The 27,598-nt window shown below is 41.6% G+C and overlaps 1 protein-coding gene across 1 annotated transcript; it reads right to left on the bottom strand.

Annotated features, from left to right (window-relative positions):
• Positions 1-1,747: 1,747 nt before the first annotated feature.
• On the bottom strand, positions 1,748-18,762 carry LOC114680877 (zinc finger protein 136-like). Its single transcript, XM_028854050.2, has 4 exons — positions 18,565-18,762; positions 6,814-6,940; positions 6,380-6,440; positions 1,748-5,281 (listed from the first exon to the last, which is right to left on the bottom strand). Exons 1-4 carry the CDS (start codon positions 18,745-18,747, stop codon positions 3,622-3,624), a joined length of 2,031 nt encoding a protein of 676 aa, XP_028709883.2. The 5' UTR covers positions 18,748-18,762; the 3' UTR covers positions 1,748-3,621.
• Between the last annotated feature and the right edge of the window lie 8,836 nt (positions 18,763-27,598).

A 27,598-nucleotide genomic window follows, 5' to 3' on the forward strand; every position in this document is an offset into this window, starting at 1 on the left:
ACATCTGCAAGCTGAAAAACCATAAAACATTCTGGATATGGAAGTACCTCATACTCACTGATGAACTGACTAGCACATCTCATGAATTACATCTCCTTTTACTCCAGTACCGCAGTCTTCTGGGTAACTGCTGTTTTGATTACAAGAGCAGAATTACATTTGCCCCTCAGTACATCCAGCATGGGGGACACTTAACTAAGAATCAATCCTTGTAAGACCCCCTAAATTAAAACATCAGTCCTGTCAGAAACTCTATGGAGAATGCTTTTACAGATGAACCACTCACTTGTCATGTATGGAGAGAGTTAGTAGAATTTATTGAACATATTTTTGGCAAGAAGGCAGTAATACCAGCATATCCTTTAGTGTAATGACTAGAGAAATCACAATGAAAAGGAATATACATGAAAAGCAAAATTTATACAGTGAAACGCCATAATCACACATATATGATAATAACAGTTCCTGACATAAAACAAAACTAAGCCCAAGTTGACAACAGCCTGGCCTACACAGAAAGTTCCAGGCTACCTAAGGCTATGTAGCATGACATCATCTCAAAAACAAAACAAAACAAAACAAAATACCAAAAGCAAAACCCAAGTTTCTTCTAATCACTCAGCTCCTGGCATCAACAGACCTTGGCTACTCTCAACATTGGTCAGAGAAGCTTCTTTTTACAGTGGACAGATGTCAATGGAGATCCATAACTGGCCAAAGGACAAGAACAGACTGAATGTTCACCTTTAAATGAGAGAGCTATAATGATCCCTACCACCATCAAGGCTCAGGGAAAGCCAAAGAAGAAGCAACAAAAATGCAAGGACTGAAGGGTGAGGAGGACTGCTATGAAATGCTGGGGGTTTGGCATGGTTACTAGAATCATAGCAACTGTGACTGCATGCACAAGACCTATAAAATGAAGCAAGCCCAAATCCCAGTATAGATGGGGTAGATTATCTCCAGGCCCCAGCCCTTACTAAGAAGCTACTGGCAGTGAATAGCTATTGGGGTGTGGAGAATCATTTGTGAAAATGTAACTACCGGTCACCCATCCTCCAGTGGATGGCCCCATACCCATGCATGTATGAGCAATACTAACTAGACCTAATGGGTAATTTAAAGACATAAAGTTAATAGGGGGATATGAGGGAGAATATAGGGAGAGCTGGAAGGAGAAATAGTGGGTACATATGATCATCTTTTATTGTATACATGAAATTCTCAAAAGTAAAAAATAAGCCAACTTGGCAAAGTAATCTGACCTATAATTACAATATACTTACACCTACTGTCTGAATAAGAAAAATAAAACAAAACTAAACACACCCTAATGTTTGCTATTCTAAAAGGATTTTGAAAATACTTCAAAGTTAAAAGAACATGTACTCAAGGATTGTGAGAACACATCAGAGAAAAACATAAACACAAGAGACAAAATCAATTTAAAAGGAGTTTAGGCCTGAGGAGGTGGCTGAATGGGTAAGACCACATGCTGTGCAATCATGAGTGTATCTGTACACCCAGCACTATGGGGAGTAAGGAGACAAGAAATGCTGCTGGGTGTTCTTGGCTGGCTGTCCAGTTCTAGGGTCAGTGAGACCTGTCTTGGGGGAATAACATAGCAACAGAGTAGTAAGACATCCAATATATTACTTTGCTCACATTGTGAACACCACTAATACATAAACCATACCATCAACACATAAGCAATGCTCCAACATACACACTCATGCACGCACAAGTGTTTTTTTTTTCATGAAAAATGAGCATATACACAAAATCAGCCAAATGAAACCAATAGGATTATTCCAATATTCACAAAGTCATATTTTTAACCACCCATTAAACATGATTGAAAACAAGACATTTATGCAGGGGCTTGAGGGATGGCTCAGCAGTTAAGAGTACTTACTGCTCTACCATGAAGATTAGGATTTAGATCCCATCACACACATCATGCACGTCACAGATACCTGTAACGCCAGCTCCAAAGGATACAACACCATCTTCTGGTCTCCACTGGCACATTCCTACTCTCTTATCTCTTTCTCTCTCACACTCACACACAAATACTAAAAAGCCTTTTAAAGATATTTATGTGGACTGGCATATTTCAAATATCAATTCACCAATGATTCCAACATAATTTACAATGAAAGCACCTACCTTATTTGATACAAAAAGATATCACTCATTAAACTAATACATGATTGCTTTAAGAAACCTCACAAAATAATTTAATAAAATACACTTTCTATTAATGTAATTTTTTATACGTAGGTCTTACTGGTCTCCAGTTCATGGGTTTAAGCTGCCATTCCGTATTAACACAAGGCTCTGCTTAATGCTTACTTTGTAGAGTAAAATTTAAAAATGAGTCACGAGATGAACTTTTAAATAGTAGCCAATGATAATGAATGTGGAAGCAGACACCTTTCATTAAACATTCAAGAGCTAGAACCTGGGAGATTTCCAGTTCCAGGGAAACCTGGGATACACAGCAAAAGCTTTTGGGCAGGGGGCAGGGACAAAAAAATTTAAAGTTTATTTTTATGTGTACATGTGAACCTATGTCACATGTGTGTGGGAAGAATTGGATCTCCTGAAACTGGAGTCACATGCAGTTGTGAGCCCTGTGATCTGTTGCTGAAAACCAAATGCAGGTCCTTTAGAAGAGTAGCAAATGCTCTCAACGCTAAGCCATTCCTATCAGCCCCTGAAAAATTTCCAATAAATACAAAATACTATACTGATAACATTCTCTTCAGTGTGCATTTCCTGGAGCATGCTACAAGAAAAAAAAATATGTTCAGTCCTTCATAATACTGACATTTATGAGATCAAATATGAAAAGATTTCAAAAGACTTTTCCTATATTTGCTACTGCTCTAGACTTTCAATGTTTTTCAACAGCAAAGGTTTTCATCTGGTGTTTCCATGTGTGCCAAATGAAAACTTGAACATCTCTTTCAAGCAAATCAGCACTTCATATCAGGTTCTTTCCTTATCTGTTAACTGAACCAAGTGGTGTTCATATCAGTTTTCCATTGATAGGAATTCTCCCCATGTACATTCTCGTGAGTGCTATCAGGATGATAATGAAGAGTTCACAAATCCTATTGTTAAGGTTTCTCTACAGTATGTTCTCTCACGTCTGTGAGAGGATGTGATGATAACTAAAGACTATCCAAGATTGCCTATATATGAAAGGTTTCTCTCCACAGTGACTCCTTCCATGTGTTCAGGGGCAATGGGGAAGAAGTGAAGGGTTTTTTTTACAACACCACATATACAAGTAAGTTTTTCTAGAGTGAGCTTTCTCATGTCTCCTCCATGATCTGGGACTGCAGAAGGCTTCACCACATCACTTGCAGTCATAGGCTTGTTTCTCTTTCACGTACTTCAAGGAACTTTAAACACAAAAACCATTTGCACATTGATTTTTTTTAAAAAAAAAAAATGTTTCTTTCCATTGTGGCGCTTCATGTTTGTTTCAATGAAACAATGCAAAAGGTTCTTCCACTTTGCTAGCACAAATCCAGGTTTTGCCCCCAGTGTGATTTTGCTTGTCTTTGAAAGCTACCAAGCCAAAAAAAATTTTTTTTCTCTAATTCATTATTAAAAAATACTGGAATCCATGGTAGTGTGAAGTAATTCATGTCTATGTAAATGGTTCAGAGTAAAGAAGGGTTTCCCACAGTATTTACAATTATAGGGTTCATCATCAAGGTGTATTTTCTCATGCACCTGAAGATGACTGTAATACGTGAACGCTTCCCCACACTGTTTGCACACATGGGGCTTCCCATCACCATGAGTTTTTTCATGTCTTTGAAGGGAGTAAGACCAAAGGAAGGTTTTCCCACACTGCTTACACTCATAGGGCTTCTCGCCAGTGTGAATTCTTTCATGGGTTTTCAGTGACCTGGAAGAAGTGAAGCTTTTCCCACACTGCTTACAAATATAGGAAACGGGGACACTGTGAAGTGCTTTATGTTTTTGAAACTGACTCCAAAGCACGAAGGCATTCCCACATTGCTCACATACGTAAGGTTTTTCATCAATGTGTGTTTGTTCATGTTCTAGAAGTTCAGTCGAAGTAACAAAGGCAACCCCACACTGCTTGCATACATAGGGTTTCTCCTCAGTGTGAATTTTTACATGTCTTTGAAGAGAAGCAGAACGAGGAAAAGTTTTCCCACAATGATTACACACATAGGGCTTCTCGCCAGTGTGGGTTATTTTATGTCTTAAAAGCGAGTTCAATCGAGTAAAGCTATACCCACACTGGTCACACACATAAGGCCTCTCCCCAGTGTGAATTCTTTCATGTGTTCTCAGGGAACCAGAACAAGTAAAGCTTTTCCCACATAGCTTACAAGCATAGGGTTTCACACCACTGTGAATTATTTCATGTTTTCGTAATTGAATCCAACGCATGAAGGTGTTTCCACACTGCTTACATTCATAAGGAGTTTCTCCAGTGTGAATTCTTTCATGTATTCGAAAGGAACGATAAGTAATGAAGGCTTTGCCACATGGTTTACATACATAAGGTTTCTCTCCTGTGTGAATTCTTGTATGAATTTGAAGAGAACTATAATGACGTAAGGTTTTCCCACAGTAATTGCACACAAAGAGGTCCCTAACAGTGTGAGTTCTTTTATGTGTTTTAAGGGAACGAGAATGAGCAAAGGTTTTCCCACACTGCACGCACACATAGGGCTTCTCCCCAGTGTGAATTCTCTCATGGGTTTGTAAGTAAGTGGGAAAAGCAAAAGCTTTCCCACATTGCTTACATATATAGGACTTCTTTGCCCGATGGCGTCGCTCATGCCTTCGATAGTACCTTGAAGAACTGAAAGCTTTCCCACATTGCTTACATTCAAAGGGCTTTTCTTCAGTCAAAGTCTTTTGAAGATTTTGACCAAATCTATAGTCTTCATCACAATTCTCACTTTTATACAGTCTCTCTAGAGTGTAAGTACTTTCATAGTTCTCAAACGATGGGAGAGAACTGGAGGCGGCCCCAAATTCCACACTGTTGTACAATTCCTTTCCATAATCCTGGTCTTCATATGATTCATGCTCTGTGTCAGGTTTAAGGAGCACACTTAGAGACAAATGGCCAATGACTACTCTTGCACATCCACTGTTTTCACATATGTGTACTCCTGGAAAGGGGTTCTGGTTTACAATGCTCTGTGTAGTGAAGTCAAAGATTTCTGCACACTGGTGATCATCTTTGAAGTCATAGAGTCCCTCCACCACTTGACCACTGTAAGAAAGCAAATGTGCATCACTGATACTGTATTAACTAGTTGTCAGTAGAAACATTAGTTCTATGCTGTCAGAACTTTTAAAGGCATTTGCCTGAATGCTCTCAGAGACTCTGGGGACAACTGTAACAAAAACAGTGGTATTCAGGGGTGGTTGTGTTATACCATCGACATGTCTAGCAAACATGTCTTATGTCACACTAAAATACGTATTTCAATTCTTGATGCCATCTTGGCACCTGAAGAGGCCTGCTAGAAACAGGACTTCTAAAAAGCAAGTATGTCTGGAAGGCTGTTGGTGCAAGACTATTTTTGCTGGCTATAATAAGTGAGATCTCCAGAACCAAAGAAAGCACATGGCTCTTCTTAAAACTGAAGGAGTTCATGACCAAGATGAAACCAAATTCTACTTAGGTAGTAATGTGTTTATGTGCATTATTCGAAAAACAACACAGTGACCCCTGGAAAGAAAAACACCAACAGCAATAATCTGGGGAAGGTAATTTAGCTCCAAACAGTGGCATGCTTCATGCCAAATTGTCAAGAAAACTTGCTGCAAAGGCCACTGGACATAGAATCCAAGTGAGACTGTACCCTTCATAAAGCTAAAATAATGAAAAAAATCAATAAAAATGGATTTGTAAAACAAAAACAATGTATTTAATTCTCAATACTTGTACAATTTTGATGCACCATACAAATGACCACAATCATTTTACATGAACTAATTCCAAAGTCCACAATGAAATTTTGATATTTAGTCCAAGCCTAAAAATATACCTGCTTTTTGTATCATATATACCTTATATGTAAGGTTTATGGATAAATTAATATTTAAACTTTAATAACATTGTATGGAGAAAAGTTAGTATGTATCAAATATGATACAAACCACTTCAGGGATCGTGATGTTCCAGTTATTTCCAGTACTGAAAACCATATAATGTTTTCAGAATGTTGATATTTAATGTTTCCAGTTTTGAAGAAAATTTCCTAAGAGTAACTGAGCTTGAAACTGGATATACGTGTGTCTTTTGCTACTTTGGAAAATGTGCAACCACACAACTCTTGGGGCTGTCTCTTGAGGTCCATATTACCTTAGTTTTCTCCAGGAATTTCGGTATATATTTTCAATGATATGGTGCTCTAAACTGTTTCCTAAAACACAAACCAAGTGAAATCATTATAAATTATGACATCATAGTAAATGTTAATAAATTCTAGCAAAATTCACAGTAAAAAGTGATCCTTTTCACAGGGGCTAGAGATGACTTAGTGGTTAAGAGTACTGACTTCTCCAGAGGCCACGGGTCCAATTCTCAGCACCCACATGGTAGCTCACAATTGTCTGTAACTCTATTTCCAGCGAGCCAACACCCATGGTAAAACACCAAGGCACATGAAATAAAAATAAAAATTAAAAAAGTGATCCATCTCACATATTCACCTAAATGTTTCTTTACCATACTTAAACTTACACAGAAGCACTTTTTCCTTGATTGACTGATTAAAGGAATGATGACATACTCACCTATAGAGGCCAGGTTCCTCAAGGTTTCCTGCATCACATCTTTGTAGAGGTTCTTCTGGGATGGATTCAGCATAGCCCACTCCTCTAGGGAGAAGTTCACAGCCACATCCTCAAAGGTTACTGACTCCTGAAAGAGTCCACATACATTTCCACAAGGAGTGTGAGTCTTACAGTACTGGAAAGCTAATCTTAACTCATAAGAAGTTGGTAAGATTCAATGTTCTATGTGCGTTTATCTTGGTCATCACACATTTCATACACACTAAGAATCTCTCACGGTAATTCTGACAGTAGATTGGAGCTATCTGGTAAGGCAACAACAGGATAGGTCCATCCTTGTTTAGCTAGGTTGTGCTAACCTCTCTTTGTACTTTGGTTCAACATTTACAATGAATTCTGATTGTCTAATGTCGCAAACGCAGTCAATACCAGCTGTCCCAAGACTGCATTCTTAGTAATGCAGAAGACAATTCTACTTCTGGTGTCTGCAACTGCTATTCAGAGGGATTCCTCCCCCATCCCAACTGTAAAGAAAGAAGTAGCTTTCTCAACAGTTGATATCAATCACACTCCACTTTTACAGTATCTATTTTCTCTCAGAATTCTTGTAATGTTTGTAAGTGCTCATCAGACACAGGTTAGAACCCAATCTATTCAGAGACCCAGTGTGACAAGGCACCTCAAGATCTTCCTGCAATGCCTTCCCAGCCATGATGCTCTGTAAGCCAAAACAGCCTATCCTCCCCAAAGATTTCTTCTTAGGGGAACTGGAGAGATGGCTGGGGGATCAGGAGCACTCACTGCTCTTGTGAGTACCAGTATGCTGGCTAGTTTTAGGTCAACTTGACACCAGCTAGACTGTTTTGGAAGTAACCTCAATTGAAAATTGGCTCCCAGTGCTGGGCAGAGTGGTTCATACCTCTAATCCCAGTACTTAGGAGGGAGAAGCAGGCAGATCTCTGTGAGTTTTGAGGCCAGCCTGGTCTACACAGTGAGTTCCAGGACAGCCAGGGCTATATAGTGAGACTCTGTTTCAAAAAAGGAAAAAAAAAAAAAAAAAAAAAAAAAATGCTGCCATCAGATTAGTCCATGGACAAATCTGCAATATATTTTCTTGACTGATGATTGATGTGGAAGGGCCCAGCTCACTGTGGATAGTGCCGCCCCTGGGCAGGTGGTCCTGGCAGAGCAAGCCATGGGGAGCAAGATAGTTAGCAACATTCCTCCATGGCCTCTGCATCAACTCCCGCTTCCAGGTTCCTGTCTTTTTTGAGTTCCTGCCCTAACTTCCCTCAGTAATGGGCTATGATGTGGAACTGTGATTTGAAATAAACACTTTCCTCCCTAGGTTGCTTTTGATTATAGTATTTTACCTCAGCAACAGAAACTCTACTCATATCACACAATTCACAGCCACTTGTAACTCCAGTTCCAGAGGATCTAATGCCTCCTTCTGGCTTCTCTTGGGGAGGGGAGATACACGCGTGTATGTGTGTACACACACACACACACACACACACACACACACACACAAATAAGTAACAAAATAATCTTTAAAAACAAAACATTTCTTCTTAGGAATTTTGTCACAGCAACTAAACACAAAACTTAAGACAGTACTGATTATGGGCAATTCATTGTACTAATAAATTAACATTTCCATTTTTATTGGAGAATGTCAGTAGACAATGAAACAAGAATGCCACATGTTCTAGAAGCAGCTCTAACTAGCCACCATGTCACCTGTCACAGACATGTACAAAATCTTGTACATTCTGTAACAAACTTTTATGAAGTGTGGTGGTTAAGGTTGTCACCTTATAGAATGTATAATTATGTAGGAGGCAAGCCCCTGGTACATTTGTGATTATCTAGATTACTTGATGTGGGAACAAACATCTTAAGTGTTGGTGGTAGCATTTCCTGAGCAGGGGGATCCTGAACTGTATAAAATGAACAAAGGAGCTAAGCATCAGTATCATTCATCAGGTTGTGCTTCCTGTTTGTGGGTCATGTGGGCAGCTAATCCAACCTCCAGACACCCTGACCTCCCTGCCACGTAACTCAGCCAATCCTTCATCCAGTTACTTTCACCAGGGTATTTTAACCCAGCAACCAGGAAAGAGAAAACTGGTACCCTATACTGGGGCTGTTTATGTGATAAAATGACCATCTTAGGCATTGTTTGTGGGAGGAACATGGAAAAATTTGGTATTTGGGTTAGAAAAGCCCTTGAATGCCAAAAGCAGGGCTTAATGGGCCATGTCTGTGAGCAGCTGTACCTGATAAAAACATCAGCGTCACTAGAGGAAAACCTATTAGGGCACAATGAAACAAGAAGAACGATGGCCTGAGGGCAAAACCAGAGGCTCCAACCTGAGGTGGCTGTAGAACTGGGCACTGGCATCCACATGGTACTAGTTTTGAAGGAATGAAGGATGTCAGACAGGGAGGTCATACAGAACAGCTGAGGTCAGGCACCTTTTAGGAGAGTCAAGAGTTCCTGCCAAGTGGGCCTCAGAAGTCAATGTGTAGAGCTCTGAAGGTGAAGTCTATTGGAGACCACAGGATACTAGAGATACCAGGACCTTAACAACAGCTCTCTGCCAAGGACAGCTATAGGCACAGAGTCCAGTCCAAGACACAGACGATATGTGATGCAGGCAGCAGTTCTGGGTGGTGGTGCTACCTACCCTTTGGAATGTAGTCAATTTCATCAAATTTAGATGTCAGGGACAGAGATGTAGGATTTGATGTTTGCCTTGCTGGATTTGTATCTTATTTTGGTCCACCATAGCTTGCCCCAATTCTTCCATTTTATAACAGGAATGTTTGCTCTGGGCCATTATATATTTGGAATTATGCAGGGCTGGAGAGATGGCTCAGCACTGGCTACTTTTCCAGAGGACTTGGGTTCAATTTCTAACACCCACATGGCAGTTCACAACTGTCTGTAACTCCAGTTACGGAAGATCTGACACCTTCACACAGACATACATGCAGGCAAAACATCACTGCACATAAAATAAAAATAAATGAGTAAATAAGTAAATGTATATATTTGATATATGTAACTTCATTTTATAGGACCTCACAGTTAAGATACTTTGGAATCTCCAACTGTTTAAATATGCTTAATGACTATGGGGAGGTTTTGGTGTAGGGATAAATGTATACTACATTATAACATGGTCATCAGTCTATGGAGATAAGGGGCCGAAGGTTATGGCTTAAAAGTGATGATAAGTCTGGGAGTCAAGCTGACAAGGGCTGGATGTTAATGTTAATGTTGTGATGGTTAATATTATCAACTTGACAGTCTCCAGAGTCATCCAAGAGGCATGCCTCCATGTGCACGCATGAGAGGTATCTAGACTGAGGTTAGCCTTTGAGAATGTCTCTGAGAGATTATATTGATTGCATTAATTGGTGTAGGCATACCCACCTTGATTGCGGGTCGGATCATTCCCTAGGTAGAGGACTCTAGACTATATAAAATGAAGACAGTGACCTGAGAATCAGCATTTATTCATCATTTTGTTTCCTGACTGGATGGCATGAGCATCTACTTCACCTGCTTGTTTACCTTACTTCCCCACCAAGGCAAACTGTCCTCTAATCTGTGGACCAGATCTTTCTCCTTTAGCTTGCCTGTCAGATTTTTATTTAATCATACCTATAGAAAAAAAACTAATGAATATAAGTCTATTTTATCAAAGTAGTTGAAATCAATGTCCAACAGTTATTTATTATTAAGAATATAAAATTTGCCTAACATAAACAAAAGACTGATACAATAATCACAGCACTAAGCTATCGACTCAGACAAATACACTGAATGAAAGAAATCAGTTTTTACTCAGCAATCTTGAAACAGAAGAACAGACTATTGAGAAGAGATGGTGTACCAGAATCACATCTTGTGTACAAAAATCACATCTATATACACAAGGCAAAGATAAACTGGTACCAGCATGGGAACATGCAGTAGATTCCCCTCTTCTTCATGGACAATAATCAAATATTCAGTCTTCAAAGTCACAGTCAGCCTGACTAAAATAATGGACAAAAATAATCCCAGCGGGCTGGAGAGATGCCTCAGAGGTTAAGAGCACTAGCTGCTCTTCCAGAGGTCCTGAGTTCAATTTCCAGCAACAACATGGTGGCCCACAACCATACATGGCTGTACATAATGAGATCTGGTGCCCTCTTCTGGTGTACAGGGGAATTTAAGGTTACTCTCTATATGCCATAAATAAGCCTGAAGCAAGACTTTTGGGACACACACACCAACACCAACACCAAAAACAAATCAAAACAACAACACAGTAGGCCTACAAAATGGGTGGGTCAGTGGGTAAAGCTGCCTTCGACAAGTCTGACAACCTGAGTGTGACTCCCAGAACCCACAAACTGCAGGAAGAGAACTGAAGCTCTCTTCTGACTTCGCACACATCACAGCATATAACATACACAACACTCAGTTTTTTAAAAAGTAAACTAAAAACACGAGAAAACAACAAAAACCCAAGTGACAAAGTCTGTCTAAGCCCAGCAAGGGACAAAGCCTTATACATAAGAAGAAAATCTTCATTTGTTCCGTCATATCATAAATGTGAATTGAGTGGTAACTCCTGTTTAATAGGTCACTTTATTTGTTTTGTCCCTGTCTTTATGATACTGAAAAACAAGAAAAATAATCCAGCAGGGAGAAGATATAAATGTTAATCATATGTTTTACGTTACATTTATTTATTTTTATTGATATGTCTGGCAGGGGGCAGAGAGAGAGAGAGAGAGAGAGAGAGAGAGAGAGAGAGAGAGAGAGAGAGAGAGAGAAGGGAGAGGGACCTCCAGTACCACAGTACACCTGTGGGGTTGCAAGGACAACTTCCAGGAGGTGGTTCTCTCCTTCAACCATGAGGTCTCAGGGATCTAGTTAAGGTGGTCAAGCTTGGTGACAAATACCTTTACCCACCAAGTCAACTCATAGGCTCTAAGGATGTATTTTTAGTAAAAAGTGTAATAGAAATGTAAAGGCTTTTAGTGAGAAAGGATTTTAAATTGTGAATGTTTTATTGGGTTGATATGGTGAGAAAGACGGGAAATTATTGGGGCCTACGAGAGAAAGTATGGGGAAGAAACTAGGCCATTGATTCAAGGTCTGGCTTGCCATTCCTGCTGGTGGGGTTCAGGAAAGACCAACAATGACAAAGCCAAAATTGCTTATAGAAACATTGTGTTTTCTTTATGACATCTTATCAAAGAGAATTGGGCTAAATAGGGTCAGAACTGATAATGCCTCCTCATTGCCAATTTAAACAAACCTCATAAATCTACTTTACAATTTTGTTTACAAAAGGAAATTCTTTATACTTTTAACCCTGTTGTAAAATATACTATGAGGAATATTTAAGAAATTGGGGGGTGGGCATGGAGAGATGGCTCAGAGGTTAAGAACAGTGGTTGCTCTTCCAGAGGACCTGGGTTTGATTCCCACCACTCCTACAGTGGCTAACAACTCCAGTTCTAGGGGATCCCATGCCCTTTTCTGGACTCTGGATACTGCACACATGTGGTACAGATACATGCCAGAAATGCACCCATACATATAACATTAAATTTAATTTTAAAAAGTTGGTAGAGGGTGTAAATCTTCATAGTACTTGGAAATATAACTTGAAAGCTACCAAGATCTCATATATACTCATTGTAAGGACACTTACCTGAGACTCTCTCTTGAGAAGCCCATGCCTAGTTTAACCCCTGGACATCTCTCTAATAATCTGTGCTAATATCTGTTTTAAAATGTCTCTTGGTAGCTGGGCGGTGGTGGCGCACGCCTTTAATCCCAGCACTCGGGAGGCAGAGCTGGGCGAATCTCTGTGAGTTCGAGGCCAGCCTGGGCTACCAAGTGAGCTCCAGGAAAGGTGCAAAGCTACACAGAGAAACCCTGTCTCGAAAAACCAAAAAAGAAAAAAAGAAAAAAAAAAAAAAGTCTCTTGGTATATCTCCAATTTGCCTTTATATTGGTTTGCTCCAAAATAGTCCTAATAGGTTTCAGTTTAATTGCCTTTTCTAAAGATACAGCCACAAGAACTCGTAACCTCCAGCAGATACCTAAGCTTACTCCATGTAAGTTTAAAAAGAATTATGTCTTACAAAAAGTAAAAATAGCATAGCTTCCATTTTTCAGATAAATTCTAACATATAATTGCATTGTTAGTATATGATCACTTGCATGCATGTTCTCTCTCCTCTATGATACAAACAAAACTAGAAGTTTTCTCCAAGTTTCTTGTGACAGCCAATGTAGGAATATAAAAACAAAAATGTCATTTGAAAACCAATGTGTTACTGCCTGCTTAGAAATCAGGGGAGAGTTTATGTTTTCAAGACTTAAGTTTTACAATACAGGTTATCACTATTGTTCTTGGTTACCCACCAGAACTTGATGGTAAGACCCTATTGCTGAAGACACCTCATACTGGAGCCACAAGAAATGGAGAAATCAAGTTGGTACTCATATGGAATCTTCATCTCTGTTGGCTAGCTTTCACAGCGCCAAAGGTGATGTGTAGGTTGCTGGGGGAAAAAATCTTACCAGCCATGAACTCTCCAAGCTATAATATAATGACTTACTTGCTTGGCAGGACATGCCCACTGATGCAATGGTGGCATCAATGTAATGGGTAACAACCAACTGCTTTCTGATTGAATTCACAGCCTGCTCCACAAGATAGAACCCCACAGCTGTCTAGGTCACAGGTCTTAGGGGAGAACATATGCTATTATTCTGCTAAATAGACAGAGTATCAAACTGCCTTCCAAATACTTACGGTTATAGCAATAGATTAGTTAGTGTAGCTTTCAATGCTCATCAAAGAAGCTTGCTTCTTCTTGAGTTAATACAGAGACCCACAATTAATCAAAATGCAGGGATAAGTGACTGTGGAAAGCTTAGCTCTAAATGTATCCTGTTCCCCACGAGGCTCAAGAATCATTATGGAAGAGGGGGAAAGAAACAGTGTAGGAGCCAGAAGTCAGGGAGGACTATTGGGAATCATGCTTTCGAGACATAACAGGGCTGTTGCATGCATGAACTCAGAGCAGCTGTGGTTGCTTGAATAAGAACAGCACAAGATCAAACTAGTCAAACTTTCAGAATAAATGGGGAGGGGCCAACAGAGGAGCTATTGATGGTTAACTGCTGTTGGAGGAGAGAGAATTTGTTTTCTTAAGAGATGTTGTTCCTGGGCTGGAGAGATGGCTCAGAGGTTAAGAGCACTGACTGCTCTTCCAGAGGTCCTGAGTTCAATTCCCAGCAATCACATGGTGGCTCACAACCATCTCTAATGAGATCTGGCACCCTCTTCTGCATACATAATAAATAAATTAATTAATTAAAAAAATACTTAAAAAAAAAAGAGATGTTGTTCCTGCTAGGATGATCCCACTCCCACAAACATACTGGAAACACTAATTAAATTCAGTGGATTAAAGAGGGCATAAAGTTGGTAGGCAGGTATAGTGCAGTAGGTCTGTGAAGAGACTGTAAGGGGGAATCATGGGATGGACATAATCCATACATTGAACACATGTGAGGCATTTTCAAAGAATAAACAAATACACATTTTTAAAAGTACTTAAATTTTCTATGTTGCTTACATTTAAAGATGTATCTATAAAAGTACAGATTTTGGAAGCACCATTTAATAATGATAGAAAAGAATATGCAGAGGCTTAAGAATTGGCTACGTCATTAAGAGTCAGTCCCTCATGTTCTTCCAGAAGACTCTAGTTTGGTTCCCACTCACAACCACCTGTAACTTCAGCTCCAGAGAATCTGACACCCTCTTCTAGCCATCTTGAGCATCTAGTCATGCTTAGTAGACATTCACACACACACACACACACACACACACACACACACACACACACACACAAACACACGAGAATTTGACACCCTCTTCTAGCCATCTTGAGCATCTAATCATGCTTAGTAGACATTCACACACACACACACACACACACACACACACACACACCAAAAAAAAAGAAAAAAAATTAAATGAACAATTTAGCTTATGACTGACAAATGTTAAATCTAAATAAATACTGTAACATTTTATATTTTATATTTAAATCTGTGTATGGCTATATAAGTATAAATCCTGTCTACTCATGCTTACATTTTTGTTTGTTTGTTTGTTTTTTGTTTTTCGAGACAGGGTTTCTCTGTGTAGCTTTGCGCCTTTCCTGGGACTCACTTGGTAGCCCAGGCTGGCCTCGAACTCACAGAGATCCGCCTGCCTCTGCCTCCCGAGTGCTGGGATTAAAGGTGTGCGCCACCACCGCCCGGCTCATGCTTACATTTTTATATTGTATGCATGACAACAAATTGGCTCATCAGAAATAAGTGCTCACATAAATTAAGACAGAGGCTGGAGAGATGGTTCAGTGGTTAAGAGCACTGGCTGCTCTTCTCAAGAACCCAGGTTCAATTCCCAGCACCCACATGGCAGCTCATAACTGTCTGTAACTCCTGTTCCAGGGCATCTGACAACCTCACACAGACATACAGGCTGGCAAAACACCAATGCACATAAACTACAAATAAATAAATCATAACAAAAGAAATTAGGACCATTAGTCCAAATATTTCCTAGTTCATAATGTAACTAAAAAATTTAAAACGCAGCATCCTGCTCTTGTAATCATGACAGATTAAGTTTGGCCAGCAGTCCCAATATGCCAATTAGAGACAGAGGACGGAGAGTGAAAGAACAGCTCTCTAAGTCAGTCTGGCTCTTTCTGGGAGAATAAATCAAAGGGTTTGGTAATTCCAGATCTGGCTTTGGGCATCTGGCACATACTTCTATTTTTAAAAATTGTAATAATTTAAAAAAGAGAAAGGATTAAGCACAAGTTGTACACAGAAACAGTCCTGGCCAGGGTGATTACCTGTCTGGTCTGTCTTCTAGCTGATTGTTTTCTTAGTTCTTGTTGGGAATGTTCCCATGAGGTTCTCTGGAGCAAACAGAAGGGCAACAGCACGGCCTGAGCTCTAGAGAGAGGAATGTGGACCTGCCTGGAAGAGGTGATCTTACAGCTTTCTGGGGATGGAATTGGTTTCAAAGCAGGATCCAGGCTGCAGACTCTCAGATTACCAGGCCAGAGAGTCAGAGGAGCCTGTGGGCCAGTGAAGGGGGATGGGGAGCAGGAAGTGTGGCCACTAGTACCCATTTTGATATAAGCTCATTTCTCCAGGTGAGAAATCCCAGCAAGTTTGTTAGCTAGCGATTCAGACAATCGCTAAGTAAGGTGGCTGTCAATATCTGTAAAAGGGGAAGGCTGCTGGAGATGTTATTTCCTAAGCAATAGTTGGATCCTAACATTACATTCCTTTTGCAGTCACTCAAACTGGCAAGATGAGTGGATGGGCAGGCCTGGGTCCAGGCCCATTGGCATTCATTCATCGGCAGCAGTCTTCCCCTCTGGCCCAAGTGACTAATGAATGTATAGTCTAGGTGGGTGCCAGAAGCTGACAGTCTAGACAAAGCAGCCAGCATGTATAAGGAAAAGAATTGAGGGCTCTAATAAGAACCGATTGTGCCACCTTATATCACCACACCAAACTCTAGAGCCTTCTGTTAACTTCTGTATAAACTTGCTTTCTCCCGTCCTCCCTAAGAGTTAGAAAAGCCCTGTTCAGGGTAACCATAGAGAACTTCGTAGACCTAACACTTAGGGGTTTCTCCTAATGCAAAACTCTGTTCACATACAGTAAGGCCTACCTCTAGAAGGACTCTGCCTTTTTTTTTTTTTTTTTTTTTTTTTTTTGGTTTTTCGAGACAGGGTTTCTCTGTGTAGCTTTGCGCCTTTCCTGGGACTCACTTGGTAGCCCAGGCTGGCCTCGAACTCACAGAGATCCGCCTGCCTCTGCCTCCCGAGTGCTGGGATTAAAGGCGTGCGCCACCACCGCCTGGCTTGGACTCTGCCTTTTAAAATAATGTGTAGATACTGGAAAAGTGTCTCAGCAGGTAAAGGTACTTGCTGCATGAGCCTGGTGACATGAACTCAATCCTGGGAACCCACGTAAAACAGAGAATGCATTTCATGAAGTTGTTCTCTGACCTCCAAAATGCAAGTTGTAGCATGCAGGATATCACACACACACACACCACCACCACCACCACTATGTATTATTACTGTGTATACAACAATAATTCATAAATAAAATTTTAAAACAAAAAGCAATGTCTAGAAACATCTGAGGATCTGAGGACACTAGCAATTATGATAGAGGCCAACTCCAGTCTTCCATGGATATGGATCCCCCTTTCCAACAAGTTTGGGAATATCAGAAGAAGGTAGAAATTCAGGGCCTACTGCTAGTGCTAAGATTCACTGACTTATGGACACAGGTCATGGAATTTAGAGGAAACTTTCCTGGAATCTGTGAGACTCATAGGAAAAGCAGGTACCACTGAGAAGGAGAGACAGCGAGGAAGCCAGGGCAGACTGCTCAGTGATACTCTATACCATAGGGAATATCTGCTTTCCAGCAGAGTCAAGCCTAGAAGGACTCCATTTTATTAAGCAACAACCTTGACCAGAGTTACTCCAAGTTGAAGTATAAGAGCCCCCACCACCACCAAAAAAAGAAAGGCAATATGGCTTGTTTACACAAGTAAATAGCCAGTATCTGCCAGAACACCAGGAGAGACAAATTGACATCAACGATGACACCTGAAATTATACCAAATCTTATTAGACACACCACACAAATCAGCTTGTTAGCCATACCGCATGTAACCCCCTCACCTGGGACCATAGACTAGAAGGACCACCCCAAGACAAAGGATGGCAGGCAACTGTCAGGAGCCTTACCCACAGGGAAGAACTCCTGAGTCAGTCCTTGGACTCCAGCTCCAGTGCGGTTTCTTCTGCCCAGGACACCCAGCCAACTTAAATTGACTTACTCATGCACACTGCATATACATTTGACATCTGTGCCTGCACTGGTAGGACATCATTTTTGGTTCCCTACAGATTGTCCTTTGCATCTGTCTCAGCTCTATGCCTCCTACTTCAGAACGGACTCCAAACTCAACCACTTTAGCTCTTACCCACTCTGTGACCTGCACATTTGTATATCTTTATGTGAAATGTTCATGTTATCCGCCAGTTAATGTTAGGACTTAGATTGTTATATAAGAACCTGTGATTGCCACTGGCTGGCTAGCAAGCAAACCCGGGCATACTTGGCTAATTGTTAACAACGAAACAGACATAATTTGGGGAATTGTTTATTATCCGAAAAATTCTGGCACCGGAAACACACCAGCTTGTCCCTCTGTTTCTGACAACACGCTCAGGACCCAAGGTCACCACACCCTGCACCCCCTCCCCCCCAAACACACACAGACTCACACACACACGAACCCCGGAGTCCCGAGTCTCACCACGACACTGCCGCCACCGCCCAGGCTGCCGAGTCGCGAGGCTGCGGGTGCCCGGATGCCGACGGAGGCCATGGCCGCAGCACGGGGCGCTCAGCAGGGGACAGGACCGCGGCGGCGCCTGCTGACCCAGCTCCACCCAGCGGGACCCGGGCAGCGCGGCCCAGCGGAGCCCGGTGAGTCACAGACGCCCGGGGACTCGGCTGCCCGGGGAGGCCGCGTCCCCACTGTCGCCTCCGCTGGCAGCCGCCTCCTCCCAACACCCGGGACGCCCGGCCGTACGCACCATGTTCAGTCGCCGGGTGCCCTGGTGTTCGCCAGCGGCTCCTGTGATCAGCGGATGAGACACAAACACTGGGGACAACCTGCGGGGCTCTCTCCGGAGAAGACACAAACGCCTAAAATGGCTGGACGGGAAGTGGCATCCCCGCTGCTGGACCCGCCCTCTCCCAACATTTGGAAGCCTCATTGGACGGCTTAGGCAGCCAAGCAACTTTTCTTATTGGCTAGCGAGTCACATGCCCGCCTCCTAATGCTTAAATGACAGAAAAAATATCCTCTAGCGTGGACTGTGGCGCCAAATCTCAAATCGGAGCACAAGCTTTCCTGGAGTCTAATCTGACCGTGAGATCCCCGAACTCTACTTCTAGCTTTACATATGAAAGGAGTGAAACTATATTTTACATGGAATTAAAAATAAGTAGGAGCCTATTCTTTAACAAGGCAAAGATGTCAGCTAAATTCTATGTGTATGCGTGAGAAATGGCATAGAAAAGAATAAGTCTGATGTGAGTTATGCCTGTTTGGCTCAGCTTCTAATGTTCCCTCTCCTTTTGCCGTGGATGGTTGTTACCAAGGTCTCTCTGTGCCTGGCAATTTACACATTCTGTTCACCCTTTTGAAAGTTTCTCTTGAACCCACTCCACCACTATTGACCCCACACAGTCATTTCTATAGCAAAACATTTTGGGAATGAAGGGACACTTTGACATGTTCAAAACATATCAAAGATGCTTCATGCCGGGCGTTGGTGGCGCACGCCTTTAATCCCAGCACTCGGGAGGCAGAGGCAGGCGGATCTCTGTGAGTTCGAGGCCAGCCTGGGCTACCAAGTGAGTCCCAGGAAAGGCGCAAAGCTACACAGAGAAACCCTGTCTCGAAAAACCAAAAAAAAAAAAAAAAAAAAAAAAGATGCTTCAGGAATTGCAAGGGTTGGGCAGGTCTCAACGGAGCTCCATGACACTAAACATAAACCTGGAAAACTCCACAGTGACTTCAAGGGCAATCATTCCTGCTCTCAGGGCCACCAGCCTGACTGGGGATGTAGAACTAAGTTCGCAAAGAAAGGGTAAACGATAGAAAGGAAGCCTTGAAGAGGGGAGAAGGTTGGATTTGAAAGGCTGCTCTGAGTGGTGAAGGCATTGTAGGAGGCCAGGGAAGAAGTAATGAGCAGACAAGAGATTCTTGCAGTGAGTCAACGTGCAGACTTGGAGCAAGATCTGGAGAGCTGGCAGATAGAGGTATTTAAAGTCATCTTTTAGAAAGACAGGAGCAGAGAAAGGAAAGCTGAGGCTGCAACCAGCAAGCTGACTAGATGGCATCCACAGTTTTTAAGAATTTAATTTTTTAAAAAAATTATGTTTGTCTGTGTGCCTGCCACATGCGTGCAGGTGCCCATAGAGGCCAGAAGGGGGCACTGGATCCCTGGAGATGGAGTTACAAGCTGCTGACTATGGGTGCCCATACAGAATTTGGGTACATTATTATTATTAGAGTATAGTCCTGCACTCTAAACCACCACAGACAGAGACAGTTCTCCAGCTCCCTACATTTATATTTCAGACCCCACCCCCACTCCCCGCATCCAGCTCTCTCTCTTTTGAATTTATAAAAGTCTTACTTAATATCTACTGCCAAATTAGCAGACCAGCTGTGTCCTGTTCGTCTGCTCTTTTCCCTTCTTTTTTTTTCCGTATTGTTTTCCTTTTCAGAGACTTGCCCCAAGAACACAGGCTGAACTGGTTTTTAAAGTTTCTGGTCTCAGTCTCCTAATGGCTGGGACTGCTTCAGGTTATCTGATTATATTTCTTTACTTATCTCTCTACTTCTAAACAAAATTAGCTCCTCTCCCCTCTCATGTCCCTACTGCCCCCTTGTATTTACTTTTTCCCTGTCTACTGTTTGTCATCAGCAAAGGAATAATCATCACCTTTATTTTTCTTTTCCTTTCTATTCATACCTAATGTAACTGATACACATGCAAAAAGAAGTCGTAATATTCTTCCACTTTCTAAAATGACTGGTATTTGAGGGACGATAATTTTTACTAGATAGTCATTTATTTTAATGTATTTTCATAGTGGGCCTACCCATGGATAGGAGTATTTTTACAGACACTATTTCCCATTTATTCTGGTAGCCCAAACTTTATAGAGCAGAGTTAAACAAAACTTTAATCCTGCTACAACCTGAAAATTGCAAACAGTTTCATTTGAAAAAAGCAATGTGATAAAACACAGACAGACAGACAGACAGACAGACACACACACACACACACACACAGCAAACCAATGATTTAACCCAAAATAAAAGAAGCTTTAATGCAAAACTATAGTAAATGTGAAAAACTAAGGCAACACAATTCCACCAGAAGATACATAGTAATGGCCTCCAAATTAAGTGAATTAGATGAAATTTTAGACAATTAAAAATAATGATTTTAGACACACACACACACACACACACACACACACACACACACACACACACACAGGCTACAAATGCCTTACAAATTCCAACAGAGCATAAACACAAGAACAGACAAAGGAGAAATCCTGTGGCCTTTGGCTTCACTCACTGACAACTTCTAAAGACGTCTCTCCTCGTTGGCATTGTGATTTCATTCAACAGTTTTATAGCTTTTGGCCTGAATACCCCTTCCCCACTGAACCCCTAGAATCCCACTGAGGTAGAAGGCCCTTGAATATTGGTTGGATTTATTTCTCATCCTCTGATGTATGTGTGTTACTAGTGCGTCCAAAGTGGTTGCTACCTCCTATTCACTTGGTATACTGCTGGCCTTGCCAACTGAAAGCAAATTGCTTCTGGCAGACCTTTTGGACGGGTATGGGCGGTCGGGGAGGGGGGGGGGACGGGGGACGGGGGACGACGACGACGACGACGACGACGACGACGAAAGAGCTAGATCATTAGTTCTGTACCATGTGCCAGGAGATGGGTTAACTTGCTCAAGTGAGAACCCCATATCTGGTATGGCAGCTGCAATCAGAATCACTACTTGATTGAGTTGTCGTTCTCCACAGTCTACCTTCTTCTGCACTGGCAGATAGGAGAGCTAAAGGGAGATGTGACAGGAACCACCTCTGCATCTTGAAGTCCTTGACGGTGGCACTAATTTCTGCAGTTCCTCCAGGCATGCAATACTGCTTTTGATTCCATATTTTCCTTGGTGGAGGAAACTCTAAAGGCTTCCATTTAGCCTTTTCAAATATAATAGCCCTCACTTCACAGGTCAGGGAACCAATGTGAGAATTCTGCCAACTCTCAGCATATCTATCCCAATTATATATTCTGGGTCTGGGGAAATAACCACAGGATGAGTTTGGGGACTCAATGACTGGACCTACTGTGAGTTGGATTTCAGCCAAAACTTCATTAAAAACCTGGCCTACATATGCCCCCCTTTAACTGGAGGACCACAATGTTTTATGTGGTCTCTTGGAATTAGCATTACTTCTAAACTGGTATCCAATAGACCCCAGAAAGTTTGATGTTTCCTTTCCCCAATGTACAGTTACACTTGTAAAAGGTCCTCTGGGGAAGGACTGAAGAAAGGCTAACAGCAAAATTTTTAGGTATTTATCAAGGTCCTTCCTCGGGGGAACCTCGCCATCCCTTCATTAAAGTGGTTTTAGGTCTGCAAACTGGCTCAAGTCTGGAAAGTGATTCATGGACTGAGATTCCCTTTTGCCACAATGCAATGTGACCTTTCGTTTGTTTGAGGGTTTTTTTTTTTTCCCTTATACAGATCAAACAAAAACTCTGTAGGCTTCTTATCTAGTTCTTTCCTGAAAACACTATGATTGGTTAGCTAGTACCAAAGGTCCATATGAGTAATGCCACCATAAAATTCACTTGTGCTGACCGTTACACGGTAGGGCACAGTGGTTCTCAGCCACTGTGGTTATGACATCTTTGGGGGTCGAATGACCCTTTCACAGGGATCACATATCAGATATTCTGCATATCAGATATTGACATTATGGTTCATAAAAGCAGCAAAATTACAGTTATGAAGTAGCATTGAAAATTATGTTTGGGAGTCTCCACAACATGAGGAACTGTATTAAGGGGTCAGAACATTAGGAAGGTGGAGAACCACCGGGCTAGGCCTTTATGGACATTGTTTTGTCTATGCTGCCCATCACGATAACTATGATCACCTTTGGTGCCTTTGGTGATTCACTGCTGCCACTTGGCCCCTGCTACCTCGGGGCCCTGTTAAACTCACTGCATTTAACTCATCTAATGGAACAGCAGCATCTAAACCTCTAAAGTCTGGCACAAGGAAAAGGGTGACAACAAAGCTCTTCAAGTGTCCTGTTGCCCCTCTCACCATTGTGTGTGTGTGTGTGTGTGTGTGTGTGTGTGTGTAAGATTAGTGAAGGGCATGTCTTCTGGACCTTCCCATTGTGGAAGATTAGGTTTTACACAGTGTAGCCACTCTAGCATTTCAATTTCCCTGAGCCTTAAAGTCCCTTCATCAATACTAAGCCAATGGGTATCAGGCATCTCCAACTTCTTTTCAGTAGGCCACATTTTGACAAATGGTTCAGCCAACCATTCAAACATACTTTTTGAACTAAGTAAGCTTTTATATTAAACTTAGAATTTCCACTCAGTGGGCCCATATCAATAAAAGTCTGATTCAGTTTTATGTTACTTCCACCATTATCCCACACCCTAAAAATCCATTCCTGCACATATTCCCAGACTTCTGCTTAAATGAATCACCAAACTCATTAAGTGCTTTAGTAGTACAGGACACCTCCTCAGGGACTACACTTTCTACTTTCTGTGTAGGAGCATGCTTTGCCTTGAGTCTGATTATAGATGGGCCCTGAGGGACATCAGTATTATCTTGCCTGTCATTTCCTCAGCCAAAGGCGAAAAGGGGTGGAGGTGAGGTACAACTTCCTCAGGTGAGATAAACCCTTAGGGAATCTGAGGGTTCAAAGTTCTCAGCTTCAGTAGTATCCTCCCACACATCCCCATTCCAAGTTATAGGATCCCATTCTTTACCAATTGTTAGTAATTGTTAGCCCTTACTATTGTTATAACAACTGACACCTTCCAAGGCTGGGGCTTGAAGTTTTGTTGTAATTCAGCCAACCTTATAATAAGGGCTTCTGTTTGATTTTCTGCAACTTGGGCACTGTGGTTGATAGAAGATTCTCTTCCAGGGCACACTTAAGAAGCCTTTAGACTGTGTGGGTGCATGTGGAGGCAGTCACTTTTATCACTATATTCACCCCTATCCTTTATCAACTTATCCAGAGATGCTAAGAGCAACCAACCACAATCATCATTTCCCTTATTTCCTCAAACTGTCAAAAGTTTCATACACAAAGTCAACAAATCCATTACGTCTACCGTTGGTGTGTCAGGATAATCAAATGCATTTATCTCCTTAAGTTTGTAAAAAAAAAAAAATAGTTCACACGTGGGTTTTTAGTACAATCCAAGCTCTCAGTAGAGGCTGTAGTAACTGGAGAGGTTTTGGTAATGTGGGTGTTGGCAAATTGAAAAACCTGTTTCAGATACTTAACAGATTCATCCTTATACTTCTGCTGTCCTAGAACCATTTCTGGTTTCAAAATCTGTATTAGTGAGGGTTACTCTAGACTCTAGTGTGTAAAGGGGATTCATTAGAATGACTTACAGGCTGCAGTCAAGCTAATTCCACAATAGCTGTGTTCTGGCTGTCAACAAAAATTCCCAGAATCCCGTAGTTGTTCAGTCCACAGGTCTCGATGTCTCAGCTGGTCTTCAGTATATGATGAAATCGTGAAGAAGTAGGCTCTAATGCCAGTGAAGGAATGGACTTGTAGCAAGGCAAGAACGAGCAGGAAAAAGCAAAAGCTTTCTTCTTCCATGTCCATATATAGACTTCCAGCAGAAGGCGGGCTTAGATTAGAGGTGTGTCTTCCTAACTCAAAGATCTGGAATAGAAGTGGATCTTCCTACTTCAAATTAAGCAAAAAAATCCCTCACAGGTGTGCCCTCCATTTCTAGGTTTTAGTTAATTCCAGATGTAGTCAAATTGACAACCAAGAATGGCCGTCACAGGTGGTATTTGTTGCCCAGTTCACTTGGTCACATGGGCTGTGTTCATAAGAGACCTAACAAAGAGGTTCACTGAGTTAGATCTTGGGGCTGAAGTTCCTGGTGTGACATGATATTATAAGATAGGAAACAGATGAATCATTTGAACAAACTGTTCCTAAAATGCTAACACAAGTAAAGGAGGAGCATTGGGAGGACAGCAAAGCAGACAATGAGGAGTCTCCTGGTTATTCAAAATCAAATATGGAAAGACTTGTGTTGAGATGGAGATCCTAGGGGAAAATATTAGTAATAAGGAAAATGAGGTGCTATTCACTTCTGAAAATATTTAAGGCCTGAGCAGTAGTTCACAGAATGACAAACAAGGGAATGAGTGACTTAAGACAGGTGTGGTGGTTTGAATAGGAATGGCCCCCCCACAGACTCACAGGTTTGAATGCTTGGCTCATAGAGAGTGGCGCTATTAAGAGGTGTGGTCTTGTTGGAGTAGGTGTGGCCTTGTTGGAGGAAGTGTGTCACTGTGGGAGGGAGCTTTGAGGTCTCAGATGCTGAAGCTAGGCCTAGTGTAGCTCAGTCTTTTCCTGCTGCCCAAGGATCAAGATATAGACCTCTCAGGGGCTGTAGAGATGTCTCAGGGGTTAAGAGCACCACCAAAGGACCCAAGTTAAATTCCCAGGACCTACATGGCAGCCCACAACTGTCTGTAGCTCCATTTCCAGGGGTCCCAATACCCATATCAAAACACCAATGTACATAAAATAAAAATAAATTTTAAAAAGATGTAGAATTCTTAGTTTCTTCTCCAGCACCATGTATGTCTGCACACTGCTATATCCTATCATGATGATAATAGACTAAACATCTGAAACTGTAAGCCAAACACAATTAATTGTTTTCTTTTTTGAGAGTTGCTTTGTGTCTTCACAGCAATAGAAACCCTAACTAAGACAACAGGGAAGGTCTTTATTTGGGAAAAGTCTAAAGAGGGACTCTATAACAATCAGAACTCTTCTATCTGCTAACAGTGGGGTGGTTATAGGGCTGAAAAGTGATAGTGAGGAAGGCTGTTAAAAGTCTCCTTTTCAGGCCTGCAGTTGCCCATTGGAAGAAGTAGCCAATGAGTAGTCAGTTAAAGAATGTTAAGTGATGGATCTAATCCTGTTTGGCCATTATCTGGGGTCCATGGAGCAGGGACAGCAATAATCTAGAGAAATAAATTACTTTAGTACTGGAAATTGGATTACTGTAGTTACAGAGTTGTTCCAATTCAATCAAAATTGAGTTTCTTTCCAAAATGGCATGGCCCTGGCTAACATCTTGGGCCCATTACTTGCTAAGAAACACAAACTGACCCCTCCAAGACCATTGGTGATAGGGTCATGTCCAGGTACCTCTTTGGCTCTCCAGCACCTAAAGATGATGAGATAAATGGCTCAAGGAAAAATGACTGTGGTTTATAGAGTGGTGGATTAGGAACTGTCTCTTTCCATGCCGCTCTACTCAGTATTGCTTTCTTAAGATTTTATTTGTAATTATGTGTATGTGTTTGTGTGCCTATGCGGATATGCACGCTTGTTCAGTGCCCATAGGTGGCAGATTCCCTGGGACTACAGTTGTGAGTTGCAGGATGCAGGTGCTGGGGACTCACAGTCTTCTGCAAGAGCAGTGCTTCTAACCATGAGCCATCTCTCCATCCCCCAAGCATAGCTTTCTTGAGTACACATTTAATACAAATGATGGGTTCTTTAAAGGCAAGCATTTCTTTTCAGTATTCCCTTAGGCATTCAATACCAACTGATACTTGGGATGGATAATGGTGAGCCAAGGTACCCTCTGTAGTAGGTTTTTTTTTTTTCTTTAACATAATACTAACCTTTTTGTGTCTTATAGATTTTTTTTGTTTTGTTTTGTTTTTCCAGACAGGGTTTCTCTGTATAACAGCTCTGGCTGTCCTGGAATTGTCTTTGTAGACTAGGCTGGCCTTGAACTCACAGAGATCCTCCGGCCTCTGCTTCCCAAGTGCTGGGGTTAAAGGCATGTGCCACTACTGCCAGGCCTGTATCTTACAGATTTTAAACCATCTTGCAGAAAAGTAAAATGAGCACCTAAAAGTTTACAATAAGAGACTGGAGAGATGGCTCAGCCTGCTCTTCCAGAAGACCTGGGTTCAGTTCGTAGCACCCACACGAGCAACTCAGGACTCTCCTGTAATCCAGTTCCGGGGGACCAAACACCCTCTCACAGACATACATACAGGTAAACACCAATGCACATAAAATCAAAATAAATTTTAAAAGATATAGAAAATGCAGTGAATTACTGATTTCCAAACTCATGTGTGTTCATCTGTTGCTATATTGATAACAGTAAAGAATTAGTTCTATTTCTTGGAAACTAAAGCATAACAACTTTTTAAAAAGTTTAAAATAAAAGGGATCTGTGCCAGGCTTTCTTTTGGGGGGCCACCAGACAGCTCCCAAATCATGACACAGAGACTACTATTAGTTTTGAATGGTTAGCCTAGCTTAGACTTATTTCTGGCTAGCTTTTTGAATTTAAATTAACCTGTTTCTCTTTATCTAGCTTTTGCCTCAGGACTTTTTACTTTGCATTCTTTCTGTATATATTAATTTCCTGTCGTCTCCATGTTTGGCTTCTGTCCCGGGCATGTCCCTCTCTTTCTCCCTGTTCTCTTATTTCTCCTTCTTCTCTTGTTCCTCCCTCAAGCCTAGATTTCTCCTCCTATTTCTTCCCTCTCTCTTCCATCCCTGCCTGTCCCGCCTCTGCCTAGCTATTGGCCATTCAGCTCTTTACTAGACAAATCAGTTGCGTTAGGCAGGCAAGGTGAAACAAATGCAACACATCTTTACATAGTTTAATATTCCACAACAGGGTGGAAGTTGAGGTGGAGGTGGGAGTGGTGTGTGGGTATCCGTGGGGACACTGTCCAAAAG

This window comes from Peromyscus leucopus, chromosome 22 (genome assembly GCF_004664715.2).
Source record: "Peromyscus leucopus breed LL Stock chromosome 22, UCI_PerLeu_2.1, whole genome shotgun sequence".
NCBI lineage: Eukaryota > Metazoa > Chordata > Mammalia > Rodentia > Cricetidae > Peromyscus > Peromyscus leucopus.

What these genes read in the sequence shown, in the direction of transcription:
- LOC114680877 (XM_028854050.2), bottom strand. Translation starts at nt 18,747, where the DNA reads ATGAGGCTTCCAAATGTTGGGAGAGGGCGGGTCCAGCAGCGGGGATGC. An exon ending in GCACCCGGCGACTGAACATG is followed by an intron (nt 6,941 to 18,564) that starts GTGCGTACGGCC and finishes GGACTCTTTCAG; the next exon opens with GAGTCAGTAACCTTTGAGGA. An exon ending in AATTCCTGGAGAAAACTAAG is followed by an intron (nt 5,282 to 6,379) that starts GTAATATGGACC and finishes GCTTTCTTACAG; the next exon opens with TGGTCAAGTGGTGGAGGGAC.